The following is a 22,456-nucleotide window of genomic DNA, read 5'->3' as shown; positions in this document are numbered from 1 at the left end:
AAACAACCAAACAACATCTTATTCAATGCGAACGATTTGCGATCGAGCAGCGTTAAAAATAGGTCCAGGTCTTATTAAACGATCAACGATTTCTCATTCGGTCATTAATCGTTAACTGCTATACAAACGAATGATTATCGCTTAGATTCGAACGATTTAACCATAATCAGAACAATATTCGTCCCGTAGAATAAGGCCCTAAGGCCGCAGACACTGAGCGGGACACTGCTGACCCTACTGGATGGATGATGGAAGCGGGAGACGCTATAATTGACCATCAGAGTATAGATACGCAACCATCAGCAAGGTCATTGGGGATAATGTTGCAGGTTGACGCTTTACAAAGATATCATACAGCTGTACTCCCTCCATAAAGTGATAAGTAAGCCACAAGGGAGCAACTTTTTGGGGGAAATAAAAGGGGTAAAGGGACTATAGTTGCTGGGCTGTATCATTTACATGTAGTTTTGCACCAGTCTTAGGGTGCTATTCCACGAACGATTTTTCGACAGTTAACAATCTCAAATGGCCTAAAATTGTTCACCCAATTACACGGAACGATCGTTACTTATGATCGTTCGTGCGGTCGTCCTGTCGTCGCTACAGCGAACAACCGCACTACGTCCTATTACACCGAACAATTTGCCAACTATTATCGATTAAAAATAAGTTTCAATTCTTTTAAACAACCAATGATTTCTCGTTCGTTCGTCTGCTATTACACTAAACGATTTTTGTTCAATTACAAACGATCTAACGATTTTTCGAACGATAATCGTCCCGTGGAATAGAGCCCTTGGGTTCTTTTGCCATGTCAGCTTGGTTGGTTTCTGAACTCCTTAAAGGGGTTATCCAGCGCTACAAAAACATGGCCACTTTCCTTGGAGATAGTGTTCTATCGGACGTGGTGGCATACATGTGGTGGTCTTCTGTTGGCCTTGGTGTTGTATTCCGGTTGGTATTACAGCTGAGCCCTGTAGTAGTCGTGATTGGTGTTGATTTTATTTTATTGGAGGTGGTCATACATTGAGGTTTGTTAGGGTGGTCATGTAAGGGCCCTATTCCACAGTAACGATAATCGGCCGGATCGGCCCCATTTGGCCCGATTCGGCCGATTATCGTTCGGTGAAATAGAGAAAACGATCAGCCGATGATCGTGTCATCAGCTGATCATTCATTTAGGGCCAGACCTAAAATCATCGTTCCCCCACCGCGCATCGCTACGGTTGAATAGCGGTGCGCGGCGGGCGACCGACGATTTGACAAGCAGAAGCATCATACATTACCTGTCCAGGCTTCTTCTCCGCGCTGTCTTCATCCCCGGGTCCCGCGCTCTTTATCTTCAGAATGGCCGGTCAGCTGACTGAGCGCTCAGCCAATCACAGGCCGCAGCGGCCTGGGATTGGTTGAGTGTGGCCTGTCAGCTGACCGGCCATTCTGAAGATAGAGAGCGCGGGACCCGGGGATGAAGACAGCGCGGAGAAGAAGCCTGGACAGGTAATGTATGATGCTTCTGCTTGTCAAATCGTCGGTCGCCCACTGCGCACCGCTATTCAACCGTAGCGATGCGCGGTGGGGGATGATGCTGCAAGGACATCGGTAACGATGTCCCTGCAGCCCTCGCTCAACGATCATCGGGCCGTGGAATAGGCCCAGTAAACGAGCAGCGATCTAGCAGATCGCCGCTCGTTTACCGGGCCCTCCTCGGCCCGTGGAATAGGACCCTAAGTATGGTGGTCTACCTTTGGTCTTATGACTTGTATTGAAGGTGGTGGTATATCAAAGGTGGTTTTGTATGGTCCGTGTTGTATGAGGGGAGGTGGTCTTGTACCTATGGTGGTTTTGTGTATGGTCTTTGTTGTTTCATTAGGCATGCTATTATATCACAATGATATATCAGGCATGGTGGTATGTCACAGGGGATATAGTATGTATGGTGGTCTTCTATTGACCTTGATGATAAAGTTATGTTGTTATAGCGGAGGTGGTCTATTACGCATGGTTGTCTTCTATCATGAACATTGATTATGTGGTAGGGTAGATATTATATTAGAGGTGGTTTTCTACCAAGTAATGTTGATGTCTTATTACTTCGGGGTTGTATTGAGGTTAATACAGTTCCTGATATTTATGGTTATTCATGAGTTCTCATACGTCAGTGTCCATATTGTGTTTTTGGGGTTGAATTGAACAGTATTGTCACATATATAAAGCAGAAAACCATTAAAATTCAAGAATTTTGCATACATGAAGGTCGCCCCTCTGACTATAGATAAATCATGTGAAACCCTTTGGGATTCTGCGGTGAGCTCGGCCGTGTCCTGGTTATGTCATTTTGCAGTTATTTGCATACAAGGTATCTGCGCATCCCCTGCCATGAATGTAAATTCACTGCTGGGTCCTGTATGTCATCTGCCTATAAGGAGTTAATGCCATGCACCTCTCCTGCATACAAAGAACGGGGTTATCTTTTTCTATGCAGACTGCAAATTAACAAGGGAAGTCTATAAAGTCATTGAGCCGTCCTCTCCTTTTTATACAGGTGGCCATTAGTCTCCCAGGCTCCTGGTAGTTATAAATAGTGCTGAGTGGAGAGGCCGGACTGTTTGAGTTTTGCATCTTTCTCCGAACCCCATAGGCTGTATCCATGTTTTCCAGGACTCCCTAGTGCTGCATCCAACCTCTGCAGCCACAGAGAGTCAAATGCCAGGCATTCGGGTTTGGAGAATGTTACTGAACCTGAAAAGTTCGGCCTCACCTCTCAACACTAGTTATAACTAACGTTGAGCGAACCTCATGAAAGTGTCCAGGTTTGGCAACTTCTCTGAACCCAAACACTCATTTAACTCCCCGGGTCTAGAGGGAGGTGGATGCCGCCCGAGAGAATCCTGGAAAACATGGATACAGCCATAGACTTTATCCATGTTTTAAAGTCAGTCCTCAGACTGCTTCCACCTTCTCCAGATGGAAAGAGTTAAATGCAGAGAGTTTGGGTGTGGAGAAGTTGACGAACCCGGACACTTTTAAGGCCGTTCGCTGAACACTAGTTATAGAGCAAAGTTCTGATACAGAGCTCCAAACCTCCATCATAGACACAGAGTTAAAGGACAGAATGTGGCCACTATCAAGATTCTTAACTTAGGAAAATCACCAAATGATTCCTTTAAAGGGGTATTCCACTCAAACATAACTTTTGATGTGTTGCTGCCCATGGTGAGACTAACAATTTTTTTCCATACTTGATATTATCTACCCAGTCTCCTTGCCCCAGTTCTTAGCTGCTGCTTTCTGTTGAAGACACACAAATCTGTGTGTGAGCATTTTTCTCTGTCTTCCTCCTCCCCCCTCCCTTCTGAGACGGCTGATGTAAACAAGTCCCTGACAGGCTGTATCTGCAACATTGTAGTTTCTTTGTAATGCTGGGAGGGTTAATCACAGTTTGTTCATTAGCAACTTGACCTCATATTAACCCTCCCAGAATTACAAAGAAGTTACAATGTTGCAGATAAAGCCTGCCAGGGCCTTGTTTACATCAGCTGTCTCAGAAAGGGAGGGGGTGGAGGGGGAGATGGAGAGAAAAGGTCACACACACTTTTTTTGTGTCTTCAGCAGAAAGCAGCAGCTCAGAACTGGGGGAAGGAGACTGAATAGATAAGAACAGAAGGATAGAATAAGTATAGAAGGAATTGTTAGTCTCGCCATGGGCAGCAACATATCAAAAGTTGTGTTTGAGTGGAATACCCCTTTAAGGAAGATCTGCCAACAGCAGCTTGATGGTTGTTGCTCCATTAATAATAATGTATGGAAAAACAAAATGCTAGCTTTGGCGGGTCATTAAAGGACATCTTCTGTACTTTTCTTTTCCCTAGCACTCTGAATATATGTTTTGTACTTCTGTGTCATCCATTGAAAAAGAAAATGACTATTTTTCAATGTTATTATAGCTTCAGAGACGAAGTGCCGCCCTGCGCTGACCCCCGCCGTGGCAGTGCTGTTAAGCTTACCTAAAATAACTCCGCCAGAAGTTTTCTGAATTGCTGCATAGTTGAAGTTAAGTAGCGCGGCGACGCTCCCCGATAAAAGCGCCGGTCATTTTTATTCTCCTTTTTATTGTATTTACAGCAATATATGTTTTCAATCTGAAGGACGAGCTCTTTGTCCTTATCCTCAAAAAACTCCTATTAGTGAGAAGTAGATTCCAGCTGTTGTCAAGCGAGCGGCGGTACGGACCAATAAATACACATGATAAATCCTGCTGCACCAATATAAGCATTATTTATTACACGTGGCGCCTGCAGCTTCCGGGAATCCAGCCCCTATAGTTTGTAGATGGAATATAGGATCAAGCTGCCAGTCTTGTTTCTCACTAACCTGATGCCTCCAAGGCCTATATCAGCCCTCACCCCCACCCCTACATACCCCCTTGATACCTGAACTTAAATGCAATCTATATTGTTTTGTTCATTACAACTCCCCCTGCTTACCCGTAGCTTCACTTTGTGCCATTCTATCCCGAACCGTTTTTGTATTCATTATATTTTAAGGAAGAATTTTGAATGACCCAGAAAGACTTTATCAGGAGGGACATGGCCTTTGCTTAGTTCGAAGTCTAGAACTCCATAGGGTCCTGTGATCATCTACAGATGGCTCAGTAGAAACATGTTGCACAGTGTTCCAGCCTTCTGTTATGCCGTGCCGGGGGGCAATGTAATCTATCTATTTTGGTGGTTGGAGGTGGTGTTGGGTCGCAAGTGGGGTTGGGTCGCTGGTGGGGTTGGGTCGCCGGTGGTGTTGGGTCATGGATTTTATTGTGTTAAACACTGTCTTGTAGCTGTGGTTGTCTTGTATTGGGGATAGTGTTGTATCGAAGGGGAACTTAGACATGAGTTTTTCTTTTATCGCCCTTGGTGGTGTATCAGTTATTGGGAGTGGTCTTTTAGCTGTGGTGGTGGTGTATTTGAGGAGGTCTTGTATTGCCCTTGGTGTTGAATCAGGGATGGTGCATGTGGTTGTCTTCTGTTGACATGGTTTTTGTATCAGAAGGGATCTTGTATCCTTGTTGATGGGGTATTAGCATAGTGTTGTCTTGGGGATGGTGGTGTTGATGTTATGTTCTACAAGGAGTGGTTTGTTGGCGCTATTTTCTTGGGGTTATGTTGGGGTCACGTCCTGATCCCACATGCCCTGCATGAGGCAGTATCCGTTTTACCAGGAGGTTCTATAAATCTCCATGGACCTCGGCTTTGCATTCGAGAGACCTTATTTAAGCAGCCCAGGCTGTTATACACTCATGTTCCTTTCTATAAAAGTGCTAATCTGCTGTGCTGACGAAGAAGCACCCCCATCCCTGGATACCGAAGACATCATTCAACAGCTCCATATATTTAGAAACCCCAAATTGAATAGCAATGCAGACTCCAGGGGGAATAGAACCGCAGCAGACGTGAGATTCCGGCTACTGCTCATTTGTTTTTCTTTGGTCCATCGGGAATTGGTGCTCGAAGGAGAGAAGAATTAGCACATCTCTCCATAGCAGCTTAATCCCTCAGATAGTCCTTGTCTTTCATGGGCTGCCCTGCGTTTGTCTGATGAGGTCATTCATTGCCAATGTCCAGCTCATCATCCTCTGCCGTTCACTCGTTTCCCTCTGTATTTTGCTTGGACCAGAGTTTTATGGTTATGATTCAGTCCCCATTTTCAGGCGTTTTAGTTTGGTACTGACAAAGATAGCCGAGCACTGTTAGATGGGGCAGTCTAAGACTGGTGTTGCACACCTCTTGGTCATTTTGGTCTTTCTTAAAGGGATTCGTCCCTAAGCTGTTTAATTAACAGCCAGTTTCAAGTAAACGGCATAGCTCCATGTGCTACGTCATCCATGCAACTTCTATTATCACCAATGGCCGTATTATGGTATTATCGCCGGTACTTTTTGCTGTGCAGATCCCAATACTGACTCGTAAAACATACGGTTGTGTACATGGGGCCATACAAATGAATGGGTCTGGACTTTAAACGGATGTGTGAAAGGAGTCTGAGGTCGCGTTCAGATGCCGTAATTAGTGTGCGGGAATCTTCTACAATTTAAAATCCAATAACTGTTCAACACCAAATCAAAAATTTGAGCAAGTTATATTGTTTAGAAGTCATGATTTTGTTTCCCAAGGAATTTTGGTACACACAGATAGTCCTCCACATCTTAATTAGTCTTTATGGGGTTCAATACAGTATCTACAGTGAACTTAGCTTGGCGATGATGATGGGAGGATGGTGGGTGTTCCAGGCAAGGACAGCTCTTAGATGGTGGAGGATGTTTTTACAAAAAGAATACCTCTTAAGAAACAAGCAAGACAGGGAAAATCCTCTTGATGATCACCGCAACACCCACATTCCCATTGACACACTTTGTTCGAGGGGATGTATTGTAAGGAAAACTTTTTGAGGTCTTTTCACATTTTCTAAAGTAGTAAAGTTTGGGACCATGTTAACCAGTTGAAAAAGTCCTATTGCTCTTCACTGTATACATAACAAAGCGCGACTCGTAGTCCTGGAAGTGTCAATAGGGCATCAGCTCGGCAGGATTTCAGGCACCCCGGGGATTTCATGGTCAGCGCGCAGTGAAACACTATAATTTGGAAAGGCTGGGGCGGGCCGAATCAGTTTGTTCAGGAGGATCTGTAAAGTCTCTGCTTCTTCCTGGTCTGCTCCGTGCTCCCAAGATGATCCCCACTGGTAACAAAATCGCAATTCTTAGATTTGTTTTCCTACTTTTGTCACATGACCGCGGCTAATGACACTGTGTTACATGGCTTTAATAGCGGTCTCTCAGAATAGGCCGTCAGTATCTGCTTAGTAGTAGGTACAAAGCTAAATAATAGAGGCAGCACAAGTTAATTGTTTGTTTATTCAGACACAGTGCCATACATTTGGTTGTGGCTGAGTCTGGTACTGCACCTCGCAAGTTCATGGAAAGGAGCTGCAGTGCCAGGTATAGCCACTACCATGGCCAGGTATAGCTACTAGTATGTACAGTGCTGTGCATGGGTTAACAATGATGGATTACTTTGACTCTTCACTCACTTGATTAGTTGGATTTCCCAGAGTTAATAGCCTAAGCCCCATTTCTGAGAGTCCATGTCCCAATTCCAAGAAGTTGGTAGCAGACCAAAATTTCATACTACTCTGGGTCTGTGGATAACAGGGCCGACTCTGTTCAGTTCAATGCTAGTCCTCGAGCCAGTGCCCTGCAAATGCTCAGTCATTGAGCTCACTATTTGTTATGCTTAGCTGCATCCAGTGAGCACTATTGACTTGAATGGCACATATCAAAATAAATAAGTTGTGCATGCGCAGTATATTAGGTTTGAACATCATTCTAACCCTGACGCAGACCATTGCTTGTTCATCGACAGTTAAAAGGAACCTGTCATCCCCCGTGCCGGGGTGAAGGCCGTCCGACCCCCCGCTAGAGCCCTGGCTACTCACCCCACCTCGCCAAGTCGCGCTCCTGGAGCCGGTTCCGGGACGGAGATATCCTTGTCAGAAGCCTGGCGTGCACGGTGCAGAGATGAGGCCGATGCCCATAGAGAATAATAATAAATAATAATAATTTTTATTTATATAGCGCCAACAGATTCCGCAGCACTTTACAATTCTATAATGACTGCTCCATTCATTTTCTATGGAAGTCGGACTAATCTATGCAGCTCGCGCGCCAGCCTTCTGACAAGGATATCTCCGTCCCGGAACCGGCTCCAGGAGCCGGACTTGGCAAGATGGGGTAAGTATCTGGGGCTATAGTGGGGGGTCGGACGGCCTTCACCCCGGCACGGGGGGTGACAGGTTCCCTTTTTTTCTTTTGCACCCCAGTAAATGCATTGTTGTCTGCTGGACATCGCTCTCTGTAATCAGGTGATGTGCGGCATTTTGATTGGGCCAGTCGAACAATGCTTTAGTAATTCAATCCAGTAGAGCATTTTTGCATCCATTAAAGGGGTTGCCCACTTTACAGTAAAATAGTTTTGTTTTTAGTATAAGTAGGTACTTACTGACAGCAGCTCCCTATGTACCTCATAGAGCTAAAATCAGACTCGCCTCCTCCAGGCTGTGCTGTCCTGCTCTGTGGTGAGGCTGTCCATAAGATGGCCAACATGGAGGAGCATGTGACCATGCCCTGCCCCCAGTGTCCTCCATAGGCATATGCAGGCTCAGTGGTGGACACCAGGGGGCAGGGAGTGGTCACATGCTCCTCCGTTTTGGCCATCTTATGGACAGACTCACCACAGAGCAGGACAGCCTGGAGGAGGGGAGCCTGATTTCAGCTCTGAGGTACACAGGGAGCTGCTGTCAGTATATACAGTGAGAAAACTTACTAACTTACTGTACACTGACCTATTTTACTATAAAGTGGCAAACCCCTTTAAAAACAGAGCTCCCAATAATGGTTTATTTTATACCGCTTTGTACACTTTAGCAATCAATTTTTTCCTCCAATAAAATTTAGCAATTTTTTTTTATTGTTTTGTACCTCCAGCTCCTATGCAGACCTACAGTATTTGTCTCCATAGTTACAGACTACAAACAAACCTGGTTTGTAGTCTGATTCTGCAGCCATGTTACACTCTCCCATCTGTCCTGACAGCTGAAGTTTTTATTTCTTCTGTTTAATTTCTTTATAAGTTTCCTTCAAAAATGTCCACAGAGGAGGTTTGAGGGAGCACAAACTCATTGCACTGACTTTTTTGTCTCCTCCTCTGTAGGAAACAGCAGAAAATGCAAGGAGGGAATAAGCCACAGCAGCAAACACAGCAAAACGAGCACCAACCGGTTCCTGCCAAACACAACACCAGGGAGCACCAGAAACAGTACCAAGGATGCCAAACACCGCATTCCTCAGGCAAGACGGGTCACCATGGCTATAGCCAAAATCGCCGATGGCACCACAACCAGAAGCACTCGCCAAGTGACAAAGACCCGCAGAGACATGCCAAAGACACAGAGAGTCTGAAGATTGAGGACGCTTCAGTTTGCACAGTCCATATCCCTTTAGAAATTCACCGTAGCACAGAGACTACCGAGAGACAATCCCAGCAGACCGGCAGCAACGAATCGGAAGCGAAACGTAAAGACAGTATTCAGAGCAGAGATCGGGATAGGCCGAAAATAAACCTGCTCCAATCTTCCAAAGACCGGCTGAGAAGGCGGCTCAAAGAGAAGGTGAGAACCTTACTTGTGGGGTCTACTGGCAAACATGGCTGACCTTCACATAATAATTGAGTTACCATGTCAGATACCCTAGTCACATTTAGTTTTTTGCTGGTTGCTGCTTAGAATCAGTCAACATTATGCTGACAGACACACCCCTGTCAATTTATTGTGTTATGTTGTAGGAGAGGTGTGTTGTTTCTTTTTTCTTCTATGGTTTGCGGTTTTAGTATTAGCAATACATCTCCACCAAATGGCAGTGCCACCACATCCCTCCGCCTCTTCTCAGTGACAACTTTGGGGGTTTATACCTTCCTGTTAATATTCATTCATATATATATATATATATATATATATATATATATATATATATATATATATATATATATATAAAATATACACCAACAAAACACAACAATCACTGAACTCAGGGAAAACAGTAAAAAGTTCCAATGGAGTACTCATTTACGAGTCTCCATTGATTGTCCCATACAAAATTTGAATATGCAAAAAAGGGGTCTGTGGAGCCTCAGTTACGAGTCTCAAAACACGGGAATAGCCAGATATCCCTCTCTCCAGAGAAGGAAGCCCATTGCCAAGGGTTGCCTCCTAGTGGGGAGAGCACCAAACCACCCTGATACGTAGTCCCTCAGGTCCTCACTCTGTTGTGAGCTTTGGGACCTAAATAGGGAAACACCAGGGTGGCCCCTGTGAGTCAAAGTCTAACTCTGTGGCGTGTATAACGACATAAGACAAGGGTTACCAAGGCTAGGCATCCATCCACAGACTGCAGTTTCGGGGTATTTGCCTCTCGTCAGTGTGGAGCAGGATTCTGGCTACTGGGGCAATGAAAAATGGACCAACAAAACACAACAGTCACTGAACTCAGGGAGAACAGTGAAAAATTCCAATGGAGTACTCATTTACGAGTCTCCATTGATTGTCCCATACAAAATTTGAATATGCAAAAAAGGGGTCCGTAGCCAGATATCCCCCTCTCCAGAGAAGGAAGCCCACTGTTTTTCACTGTTCTCCCTGAGTTCAGTGATTGTTGTGTTTTGTTGGTCTATTTTTCATTGCCCCAGTAGCCAGAATCCTGCTCCACACTGACGAGGGGCAAATACCCCGAAACTGCAGTCTGTGGATGGATGCCTAGCCTTGGTAACCCTTGTCTTATGTCGTTATACTCGCCACAGAGTTAGACTTTGACTCACAGGGGCCACCCTGGTGTTTCCCTATTTAGGTCCCAAAGCTCGCAACAGAGTGAGGACCTGAGGGACTACGTATCAGGGTGGTTTGGTGCTCTCCCCACTAGGAGGCACCCCTTGGCAATGGGCTTCCTTCTCTGGAGAGAGGGATATCTGTATCTGGCTATTCCCGTGTTTTGAGACTCGTAACTGAGGCTCCACGGACCCTTTTTTTGCAGATATATATATATATATATATATATATATATATATAATATTAGGCCACAGCTTGTTATAGAACTAAACTGTTATGCCCTGTATAGGAACTAAGGGCCCTATTACACGGAGCGATAATCGGCTCAATCAGGTGTAATAAAGACAACTATCTTTGTCTTTGGACAAGTTTAAAAATCATCGTCTGATGCCCGCGGGTCACTACATTCAATAGCTAGCGTCGCTGATGATTTAGTGTATAAAATAATTAAGTTATTACATGTTCAGGCGCCCTCAGAGGCTGACGCTTTAACTGTATGCGCTCCTAATCAGGAGCACATACAGTAAAATGCGACCCTGTGTTTGACAGGGCCGGAAGCCATTGGCTGCCAGTCCTGCCTTTCACCCTCCTAGCCGGGGGCAGCACTATGCCTCCGGCTACAAAAGACCACTTTCTCCCCCATCGATGTGGTGCATGAGTGATATCACTTGTGAGCTCACAGAGGAATAGGAAGAAGCCGGCCAAGAGCATCGCTGCAGCCTTGAAGCAGCTGAATGTTTGAATAGGTGAAACACTAACTCCTGAAGGCTTTCTGATGAGTGTTTCCTGACTGTAAAAATTTCTATGATCATGTGAACGGGGCTTTTATTTTATTTTTTTCCCCAAAAACAGCACCATTCCTGTCTTCAAGTCGGTTGTGGTTTTGGCAGCTCAGTTCCAGTGAAGTGAATAAACCTGAATTATAATACCCCAAACAACCTGATTACTGGGGGGTGCTGTTTTTGCAAGGAATTAGCGGTGTTTTATTCAATCCTGGGTAACCCTTTCAATCTTCATTTCTGCCTCTGATCTACAGAAGAGTGTAACTTTCCACTTGCCTGTCCTCTATAAAAGTCTCCAACCCCCTGTGCTCTTGGTCTGTCGCTGGCTGGTCAGTCACTATAGAAGGGAATACACTTGAACTGCTGTTAGATCTCGGGGTCGGTGCTTTCCTGATAAAAACCACGTACGTGTGCAGAAAACATCCTGTTATGTGACCACTTTGGCATTGATCAATGATGTAAATATGGGAAGGAGAACAAAACACATTCCGTCATGTAAATACTTACTACACATTTTTTCTATTTTATTTTTTTTTTATTAAAAAAATAATAATCTGCAGTCGCTATTACATGTTAACTGGGAAATGGTCCCAGCTTCTGCTTCTACAACTTTGACAGCAGCACATGCTGGGAGTTGCAGTTTTGCAACAGCTGGAGGATCACGAGTTGGGGGATCACTGGTTTCAGATAACATGTCTGGCAAAGCTTTATTTGTTTTTTATATAAAGGTCTAAATCCCCTGCATAGACAGAGGTAAAATGCAGCATCTTGACTGCCTGCAGCCACCACTAGAGGGAGCTCAAGAGGTTACTGCATACAGTGGGACAGAATATACACCAAGGGACTGGCATAAATGCTTTGCACCACATATGTATGTTTTATAATCTTTTTATGCCTTGTTCAACAAGGGGGATGGTATTTACCAGTAAAAGGTGTGGCTGGAAGGAGGCATGCCTTGAGATGCACAAAATTGGCACAGAAATAGCCCAACTAAAGCCCCTATTACAAGGGGCAACTGCGAGCGAGTAAGTTCAGGGGAGGTCACGAGGTGGTGCGGTGGAGCTTTCTGAGTGATCGCGAGATCGTCTGGGCAGCCCATACAGGATAGCGGCGGTCTGCTGCCGCCACTCCTTTTCCACGGACCAACGGCATGAGATCGCTGCTAAATCAGTCGTTTGTCTTTCAACATGTTGAAAGACAAACGACTGCAACGATCAGCCGACATCATTCATATCTGCTGATTGTTGCCTTCTATTACACGGAACGATTATCGTCCGAATACGGGTGGAGGTGTTCTGCCATTCTTGTGTTCTGTGGGGGTGCCAGCACCAATCAGCTTCATCTCCCCATTCCGCTGCATAGGGGATAACATTTAGAGATACCCCTTTAAATTTCCACTGTCTAAGAATCGGCACTCATTGCCCATGGTTGCGGCGGAGGTGTGATTTATGTGTAGCCACGTTCCTCCCGTCATTTACCAGGCTGCCCGCTACATCTGTATTTTTTAATCCCATTTACGCTTTTCTGAAAAGTCGCCAGCAATTACCCATAATCCAATTTGGGAGCAGAGAAAGCTGCACATTAAGGCGCCAGATGCGTTCCCTAAAACTATTAGACGGTTTAATTTTTCGGCCCTTGTTTTAATAAGCGGTGAGACTAATTCTATTGAGCAAAAGGCAGGCTGAGGACGGGGCATCGATGGAAGGAGAATGGAGAGGCCGCCATGAATGTAGATGACGGAACGCAGCCTCGTATATGGGAACGGAGAGGGTATAGTCGTGGTGTCATGGCTGGAAGCTATCACACTATATATAAATGGAGAAAAGAAGGGAGGTAGCAGCTCTCCGCACCATGAATTTATGGGGTTATGGGAAGAAATACAATGGGGGAGATTTATCAAATATGGAGTAAAGTGAAACTGGCTCAGTTGCCCCTAGCAACCAATCAGATTCCATCTTTCATTCCTCACGGATTCTTTGGAAATTAAAAGGTGGGATCTGATTGGTTGCTAGGGGCAACTTCCTTTCTGGCTGGAAAACCCCTTTAACTCCTTTACATTATAAGAGCTAGGGCCCTATTCCACCGGACGATTATCGTTTGCATAATCGTTAATGATTAACGATCTCAAACGACCGCTATTGCGAAAGACCTGAAAACATTCACTCATTTCCATGGAACGATAATCGTTACTTATGATCGTAATTGCGATAGTTTTTCCTTCGCTATTTATTCGCTATTGCGTTCGTATCTATTGTGAATGACAGAACGACGTCTTATTCAATGCGAACGATTTGCGAACGTTTTGCAAACGAGCAGCGATAAAAATAGGTCCAGGTCTTATAAAGCGATCAACGATTTCTCGTTCGACCGAACGATTATCGTATAGATTCGAACGATTTAACGATAATCTGAACGATAATCGTCCGGTGGAATAGGGCCCTTATGGGGGATAACTAACTGATCGGTGGTCTGACCACTGGGATGTCCACTGGTCACAAGCTGACGTGCATTAAGCACTGTCTATGGGATTGCTGAACATTCACAAGCACCGTTCTGAACAATGTTTGGAAGACCCAAAGACAGTGAATCGAGCAATGGCCGTGCAGCTGCTCCAGTCACTAGAGGGACAGTTGACCCTCATTCTTGTAATTGTTGGGGGGTCCGATGGCTTGGAACATCCCTAAAACACCTTATGTGAGTAGGTTGACTTTGTCTTGGGGTAACCCCTTCCAACAATTGTTTCATTTTGAACTGATGTAGTCTGTGTCTTAGGAAGGCGCCACATGTCTCAGCTTGCTGCGATCCAAAAGAAAACTGCATGGACGTACCCTAAGTGTAGTTTTCTAATAGACTGGTAATATGTAGCTGTACTAAACAGACCCGGTCTCCACCCCATTATGCAGATATAATTGTTTCAGCAGCAGAGAGAATAAGGCCTCCATACTGGATACCCTCCCCCCTCTGCAGGGAGTCCCTATACTGTAAGTTACCCTGTTTTTAGGCCTCCATACTGTATACTTCCTTCCCCTCTGTAGTTGTTCCCCCATACTGTATACACCTCCGCTCTGCAGGTAGCCCCCATACGTTATACATCCACCCCTGCAGTAAGCCCCCCATACTGTATAAACCCCCCCGTCTGCAGGTAGTCCCGATACTGTATACATCCCTCCCCCCTCTGCCGTTCCCTCCTTCTGTATACATAGGTATTCCCCCATACTGTATACATCCCACCTCTGCAGGTAGTCCCCATACTGCACAATCCCCCCAACCCCCATAGTTGTTCCCCTATACTGTATACACCCCCCTCTGCATGTAGTCCCCACACTGTATACATCCCCCCCTCTGCATGTAGTCCCCACACTGTATTCACCCCCTCTGCAGGTAGCCCCCATACTGTATACATTCCCCCTCTGCATGTAGTCCCCATACTGAATACACCCCCCTCAGCAGGTAGTCCCCATACTGTATACCTCCCTTCCACCTCTGTGGTTCCCTCATACTGTATACATTACTCTCAGCAGGTAGTCCCCTTACTACACCCCCCCCCCACCCCCGCAGTTGTTCCCCCATACTGTATACCTCCCTCCACCTCTGCACTAAGGCCCCCCATAATGTATACCTTCTTACCCCCTCTGTAGTTGTTCCCCCGTACTGTATACTTTCCCCCCCTCTGTAGATGGTTCACATACCCTCCGTCCCCCATATCCAATGTCCCCTACTGTGCATCTTCTTACCCCTCCTGCCTCCCCTGCAGCTTGTGTTGAGCAGGTGGGGGTGGAGCATAACAAGCCTGGCTCTGATTGGCTGATGCTCAGCCACCCAGTGTCAGGGATCTGGTCAGCTGACTGTGGGGCTTATATTTGTAGTAGGGCTCCAAAAATCCTGCAAAATGAAGCTAGGTCTTATTTTCGGGGTAGGTCTTATTTCCAGAAAAACACTGTAGTTAGTAATGGAGTCAGAGGAGTTGTCTGGTTGACCAGCCCATTGGTTTCAATAGTCCTGCTCCGCTTCTCCTGTAGTGGTGCTTTAGCCTGGGAGGCAGCTTGCAGCTACAGAAACCTTCCCGCCATGTTCTCTAAGCCTGGATATTCCCTTTAAGCTCCAGCCTCTTGACATCAGCCCTGGTCTGCATGTGAGGGGGCCTATATTTCTTGTAGTCCCTGTATATGGTCACGCTCCTTTTTTTTATTATCCCCCTTAGGAAGAATACGCGGTGGAGTCCACCAACCCTCAAAGGACCAAAATGGACAAACTTATAGAAATCTTAAACAGTATGCGGAACAACAGCAGCGACGTGGACTACAAGCTGACCACCTTCATGGAGGAGGCCCAGAACTCTGCCAACTCCGAGGAGATGTTAGAGGAGATTGTAAAGACTATTTATCAGAAAGCCGTGACGGACAGAAGCTTCGCACACACCGCCGCCAAACTCTGTGACAAAATGGCTTTGTTCATGGTGGAAGGAACCAAATTCCGGAGTCTCCTGCTGAACATGCTGCAGGTAAGTGTCATCCCAGGAGGTGACCGCCACAAGGGTACAAGGCTATGTCTGTAAGGGTCCTATTACACGCAGCGATTTTTAACAATTAACGACTAATGATGAACGATCGCAAACGAGATTAACCTGAAATCGTTCACCATATTACACAGAACGATGGTCGTTAGATACGATCGTTATTAGGATCGTTATTGCGACCGTTTATTCCTTCTGATCTCAGGAAAACAATGGGCAATGTGCTATTACACTGAACGATTAGCGGAACTTGAGCGAACGCACGTGGAATTACAGCGAACGATTAATGATAATTTTAGGTTCAGATCTAGATCAACGATCAACGACATACGAACGATTTTTCGATCGTTGCCTGCAATTGCACAGAACGATTATCGTTTAAATTCGAACAATATAACGATTTTTCGCACGATAATCGTCCCGTGTAATAGGGCCCTAACTCACCCGAGCAGGCGTAAGTAATGTAAACAGTGACCCCACCAACAGAATAGTGAGTACAGCTCTGGAGTATAACACAGGATGTAACTTAGGATCAGTACAGGATAAGTTGTGTATGTACACAGTGACCTCACCAGCAGAATAGTGAGTACAGCTCTGGAGTATAATACAGGATCTAACTCAGGATCAGTACAGGATAAGTAATGTAATGTATGTACACAGTGACCCCACCAGCAGAATAGTGAGTGCAGCTCTGGAGTATAATACAGGATGTAACTCAGGATCAGTAATGTAATGTATGTACACAGTGACCCCACCAGCAGAATAGTGAGTGCAGCTCTGGAGTATAATACAGGATGTAACTCAGGATCAGTACAGGATAAGTAATGTAATGTACACAGTGACCCCACCAGCAGAATAGTGAGTGCAGCTCTGCAGTATAATACAGGATGTAACTCAGGATCAGTACAGGATAAGTAATGTATGTTCACAGTGACCTCACAAGCAGAATAGTGAGTGCAGCTCTGGAGTATAGTTCAGGATCAGTACACAGCTATGTATGAAACCCCAGCATTCAGGTGCAGTTGTTACACAGTCTGGTGGCTTGGGGCGTCACAGTTCTGGGAAAACAGCGAATTTGCATTGTGGCCCCTTTTCTTTCTAGATCAGTGGAGACCCCTTGAGATCGGCTCATCCCTGATTATTAAATAATGACGTGCCATTGCTTTATCAGACAAGAATACCCCTCCATATTGGGATGGAGGGTAAATGATATCAGTGTTTGCGTCCCCCCGCGTCATACTTGCAATGAGACTGATCTTGGTAACGGGGGGATCGGTTCCTGTTGGGGCTCATTCTCACCTTTCACCTCTCTATACCTTCTTAGTGATTTACAAACTGGAGAGCCCCTTTAAGGATGCTCCGATCTGTCTTATAAATGTGTACGGCTGTAAGGTCGCGGGCAAATGTCATTTCACATTGTGCAGAGAGCAAATAAAGAAATCACGTAAACCCTCGCACTTGACCTATTACTGACAATCACGAGAGGAGATCGAACACCGGGGGGAGGCAGCGAAGCCATTTAAATGTAAATAGCAGCCATTCTTCTCGCTGCACAAGTCCGCAATTCACTCAGAAATAATGCTCTCCGCCGACAGACGCGCTTTGAAGCTTTCAGCCCTTTTTTTCTCCCCCCTCCCCCCCTCTGGATGCTAAGCCGCGTGCTGGCTCCTACATCAATCGCTTCTGGGTCTGCAGCCCACGCACACGCGTGGGAGGAATACGCGGCCATGGTCGTCTACAGGGGGGAGTTGTGATAAAATGTGTCACATGACGACGCTCGCTGTCACTCAGAACCAACGCGGGGAGGCTGACAGCTCGCTGCCACATTTAGACGTGTGCCTGCGGTGTCACATTTATATCAAACGCTAAAAGGGGATCATTAGTCATATCACGGTCCGCAGCCGATGACATATGTGATCAGGGAAGCGTCCCCCTCACCCGTCCTCCCCTGCCACCTCATATACAGTACAGGCTTTCATCAATACAGAACCTGGCCAAACCAATTGTCTTGTCAAGTACATGTTTTCTTGTCTACTTGGTTGACATTGTGCTGTCAGTAAATCGGGTAGTTCAGCAAAAAAAAAAAAAAAAAAAAAATCTTACAAATGAACTGTTGCGAGAAAGTTATATAGATTTGTAACTTCTATTAAAAATCTCAAGTCTTCCAGTTCTTTTCAGCTGCTGTATGTCCTGCAGGAAGTGATATATTCTTTTCAGTCTGACATATTGCTCTCTGCTGCCACCTCTGTCCATATCAGGAACTGTCCAGAGCAGCAGCAAATCCTCATAGAAACTTCTCCTGCTCTGGACAGTCCCTGACATTGACAGAGGTGGCAGCAGAGAGCTCACAGTAATATTTAGAGCTCTCGTCTTCCATTCTCTGGGTTATCCATGATTCTGGAATATAAGGTGCACACACCTTTATTAAACTTCATTATTTAAAAAAAAAAAAAAAAAAGTATTTTAAATGTTATATGATAGAAGACCTATCCTGCATCCCCCAGAGAGTACGGCGGATCACACCTTGTCAGACTGAATCGTGATTCATAGAGTAATACTATGCAAGCCCACGCGGCTGTCATTGTGTAATGGTGATTCCACCCACAATGCATCTCTCTGCTGATGTTTTATTCATGTCTTCCTTATATACCCATCGTATGTATTGTTCATTGAAAATTCAGTGTTATAATTAAAGGGACAAATCTGTTACCTGTTAAGTTTAAATAACAAATTGTTGCAGCCGCCTCCATTCTTAAAGGGACACTCCATGCCAAAGTAATACTTAGTGTTATGTGTGGTGTAGAACCTGTGGAGACAGAGCATGACACTTGAACTCTTTGTATCCATCTGCTTAGGCCCTGTTTCTTGTTCCTTTAAACCAGGGATGGGGATGGGCTTAGTATATAGATAACATACCATTCACAATATGTGAAGCTCGCAGCTCAGCCTCCCCCTCCCTGTAGAACATCCTGTCCACAGGTCACAGAGCATGCCCACAAAACACTAAATAGATTCCAGATTATTGTGCCTATGAGGCTCGCTGTAAAGCATATCTCTAAGTGCTGTTATGAACCTCTAAAAAAAAAAAATGGCTGTCCCTATAATAATTTACAAAAAATGAAATAATTTTTTTTCCAGAAAATAGATAGTTTCAGTATCTGTTTCTAATCCGTACAAAAAAAATCTAGGTGATGTATTCCCCATTCTTGTTCTTACTGATGGATCCCCCTCCTTACAGCCTGATAGTTGTGATGTGATATTTCATGTGTTGCAGCCATGAAGAGGTTAATGTGGGGAGAGGAGAAGTATTTGAAGTGTAGCCGTCTCTGGCCGCGGCGCGGTTCACATCCTGGCCGGCCTCCTGATTCTATATTCTGTGTGTACCAGTGGGGATGTGTGTGTTTATTGCTGCAGAGTCTCTTGAGGAATGTCATAGCTGGAGAGAGGAAATCCGCCCGGTGCGCCTGCAGAGCGAGCAGCGAGCGAGCGCTCCATGCTGCTTACCAGCTCTGGGAATCCGAGCCCAGCACTGGGGCTTTTTCCATGGCCCGTTCCCTGGGAGGATTGAGGCAAAGCAGAATGAATTATACATCGTGAACGAATGTGTGTGTATATATGCATAGTATATAGCCGGCATGTAAATACCATATATTATTCAGTAGTCGCTGGATGGAGCCATGCATCAGGAATCCTACATAGGCTTATAGAGAGATGGATAAATTACTCTATAGGTGAATGGATTTCATGGGAAATATATATGTATTTTCTAGAAGATATTTAAAGTTGAAGTCCGGCCATTTATAAAAGCTGGCAAGGACAAGGGGGAGTTTGATAACTGGTAGGAACTTAAAGCGAATGTACCATTAACACGACCCACGGATAGATGGGCGCTGGGAAGCTGGTGCCGCGTTCCATTTTATAAACTTTGGCTCGGTTCTCGTGTACGGCGCCGTTTTATCCACGGATACCGGCCGAGGCTGAAGCACTGGAGGCGGGCCGGCTCGCCCCCAGTGGGAGGAATCCCCCACCCCTCTATGGCGCAGCTCCATTGATTCTAACGGAGCCGCGTCATAGAGGGGAGGGGATTTTCTCCCAGTGGGGGCAAGCCGGCCCGCCTCCAGTGCTTCAGCCTCGGCCGGTATCCGTGGATAGAACGGCATTGTACACGAGAACCGGGCAACGGTTCAAAAAATGGACCGCGGCACCGGCGCCGATCTATCCATGTACCTGATGGTACATTTGCTTTAAGGCACTATTACACGAATTCGGCCAATTATCGTCTTGCGTAATAGAAGACAACGATTAGCCGACATGAACGACGTTGGCTGATCGTTGCAGTCGTTTGTCCTTCAACATGTTGAAAGACAAACAAGTAATGTAGCAGGGATCTGCTGCCACCGCCCTGCGGAACAGGAGCGGCGGCAGCAGACCGCTGCTATCTGCTATAGGCTGCCCCGACGATCATCTGGGAAGCTCCCCGCAACCCCCCTATACTTACCTGCTCGCTGCCGACTTGTGTAATAGCTCCTCTCCGTCGCCCCGTGTAGTAGGGGCTTTACCTCTCCCCACCGGAGCTCCCGGACTTTGTCATTTTTTGAGGGGTAGATGGCCGAGGTCGGGAGGTGCGGAAAGGCAGAACTCCAGGGTCTTAGCACTGCACACACTATGACTCGGCTGATTGATGGGCTACTCAGCCAGTCTTTCAGCCACGACAATGACGTCATCACAACTCGGGAGAATATGACTTCCAACGGGGGTCCCGCAGCTGGCCCTGCTGCTCACCGTGGGCACGGGGAGAGGTAAGTTCAGTGTTGGACTGAGGTATCTCGAGCCCACCAGAGGAAATAATCCTGGGGGCCCACCATTGAAGAACCAGTAAGAAACGACATGTCAGTCATTGCAGACATGTGCAGATTCTAAAGCTGGGGGCCCACCGGACCCTCTGGTCCTCTGGTTGGCCAGTCCGAGACTGGGTAAGTTCCTACAGAACTTCAAGCGGAGTCCGCAGCGTTTGCTCCACTTGATATTCTGTGAGGATTTCTCTGTGTGAATGGGCCCTTAAAGGGGTAGTTCATAAAAAAATCTTTTAAATCAGCCGGTGCCAGAGATTTGTAATTTACTTCTATAAAAAAAAAAAAATCAAGTCTTTTAGTACTTATCAGCTGCTGTATGTCCAGCAGGAAGTGGTGTATTCTTTCCAGTCTGGAGAGCAGAAGAGGTTTTCTAAAGGCATTTGCTGCTGCTCTGCCCTATTCCTGACATGGACAGAGGTGGCAGCATAGAGCACTGGTGTCAGACTGTAAAGAATACACCACTTCCTGCAAGACATACAGCAGCTGATAACTTCTGGAAGACTGGAGATTTTTTAATAGTAGTAAATCTCTGCCACTTCCTGGGACCAGTTGATTTGAAAGAAAAATAAAAATGGGGTGAACAACCCCTTTAAAGTCTATTGCGCTCCATTCCCGCAGCAGATTATCATTCTGCTACACGACTATATCGTGCCACAGACTTGTGAAAATTAACCTCTTAGCTACCAACAACAAGTGTACCTGCCCGCATTCCCCCAGGGCGCTCCTGCATTCTTTTCTCGGCCCTTGTTCATTGAAGGCCCGATCTGGCAATTACTGTCTGCAGGGGGATAACACAGTGATTAGCTGAGTGAGCTGTCAGTGTGCAGGGACCCAGGGAAGCTTGCAGGAACGTGGACAGGTAAGTATGGTGTCGGGAGCTAAGTACTTAACTTTTACAAGTCTATAGCACGATACATTCTCGCAGCAGGATGAATCCACTGCAGCAATAAAGTGCCATAGACTTTAATAGTAATCAGTTTGCAGCAGATTGATAGGCAAAGGGGCCTTACCATTCCCTTCTTCAATGGGGTGTGTCTCTAGAAAATCTGAGGACATGCCCCATTGACAAGAGGAATGGTAAGACCCAGTTGTCAGTTTATTCATATACTTTCAGGAACAGTAACAGAGGATCAGCTCATTGCAAAGAAGAGACTTTTTCAGAATACCTGTTTCATGGCTTATACAAGAATATTCTATATCGGACATGGCGGGAGAGCTGCCGAGACCGGGGCCAGTGAATGAGACTAAGCCCAGGCTGGAATAAATTCTCTGGCGACTGATATTCCAGTACACAGTTGAACTCTGGGCCATAACTTTTTGACACTTAACACGTTTCTCCGCCATATTTACAGAAAAAATATTATGTTCCCTTTCAGGCACGTCCTCCACCCAAAGAAAATATTAAAGGCGAGAATCGTATTCACAAAAATAAACATGAACCAGTCAAATAAGAAAAACCTGGGAGAGTTTCTAGGACTTACATCTTATGTCACACGAATCTAGATGCACGGCCCGGCTGGAAAGTCAAGGGGGGAATAGGAACTTACTGTAAAGAAAATTGCTTCCATCTTGTTTATATGTAAGATTTCTAAGCATCTATTCCACAAGGAACCAAGGATGGAAATTAAATAAAGGAAATTTTTATTAGAAATGATATCGATATTACATGGGGATAGATAGGTAAGAGGGAGTTGGTATCGGTGACTACTTTTGACCTACAACGCATTGGTATACAGTGATAAATGGACATTGGATGAATGGATGGATTGATGGGTGTTAGATATTGGATTGATAGGTGAATGGATTGATTTGGATGGGCGATTGATTGACTTGGATTGGTGACGGATGGATGGATTTGGATGGGCGATGGATGGATTTAAATGGGC

The 22,456-nt window shown here is 45.6% G+C and overlaps 1 protein-coding gene across 5 annotated transcripts in view; it reads left to right on the top strand.

The window, feature by feature from the left end:
- The window catches only part of CTIF (cap binding complex dependent translation initiation factor), a 147,016-nt gene that overhangs the window by 85,749 nt on the left and 38,811 nt on the right, over positions 1-22,456 (top strand). For all 5 annotated transcript variants that reach the window (XM_069963210.1, XM_069963212.1, XM_069963211.1 and 2 more), the window contains 2 exons: positions 8,757-9,213; positions 15,406-15,705. In XM_069963210.1, the coding sequence (XP_069819311.1) occupies positions 8,757-9,213; positions 15,406-15,705 (757 nt within the window). The remainder of the gene's footprint in view (positions 1-8,756; positions 9,214-15,405; positions 15,706-22,456) is intronic.

The sequence above is a fragment of the Dendropsophus ebraccatus genome, chromosome 3 (assembly GCF_027789765.1).
Source record: "Dendropsophus ebraccatus isolate aDenEbr1 chromosome 3, aDenEbr1.pat, whole genome shotgun sequence".
Classification (NCBI taxonomy): Eukaryota; Metazoa; Chordata; class Amphibia; order Anura; family Hylidae; genus Dendropsophus; species Dendropsophus ebraccatus.
The sequence above is the reverse complement of the archived record's forward strand: the minus strand, read 5'-3'. Positions and strand labels throughout refer to the sequence as shown.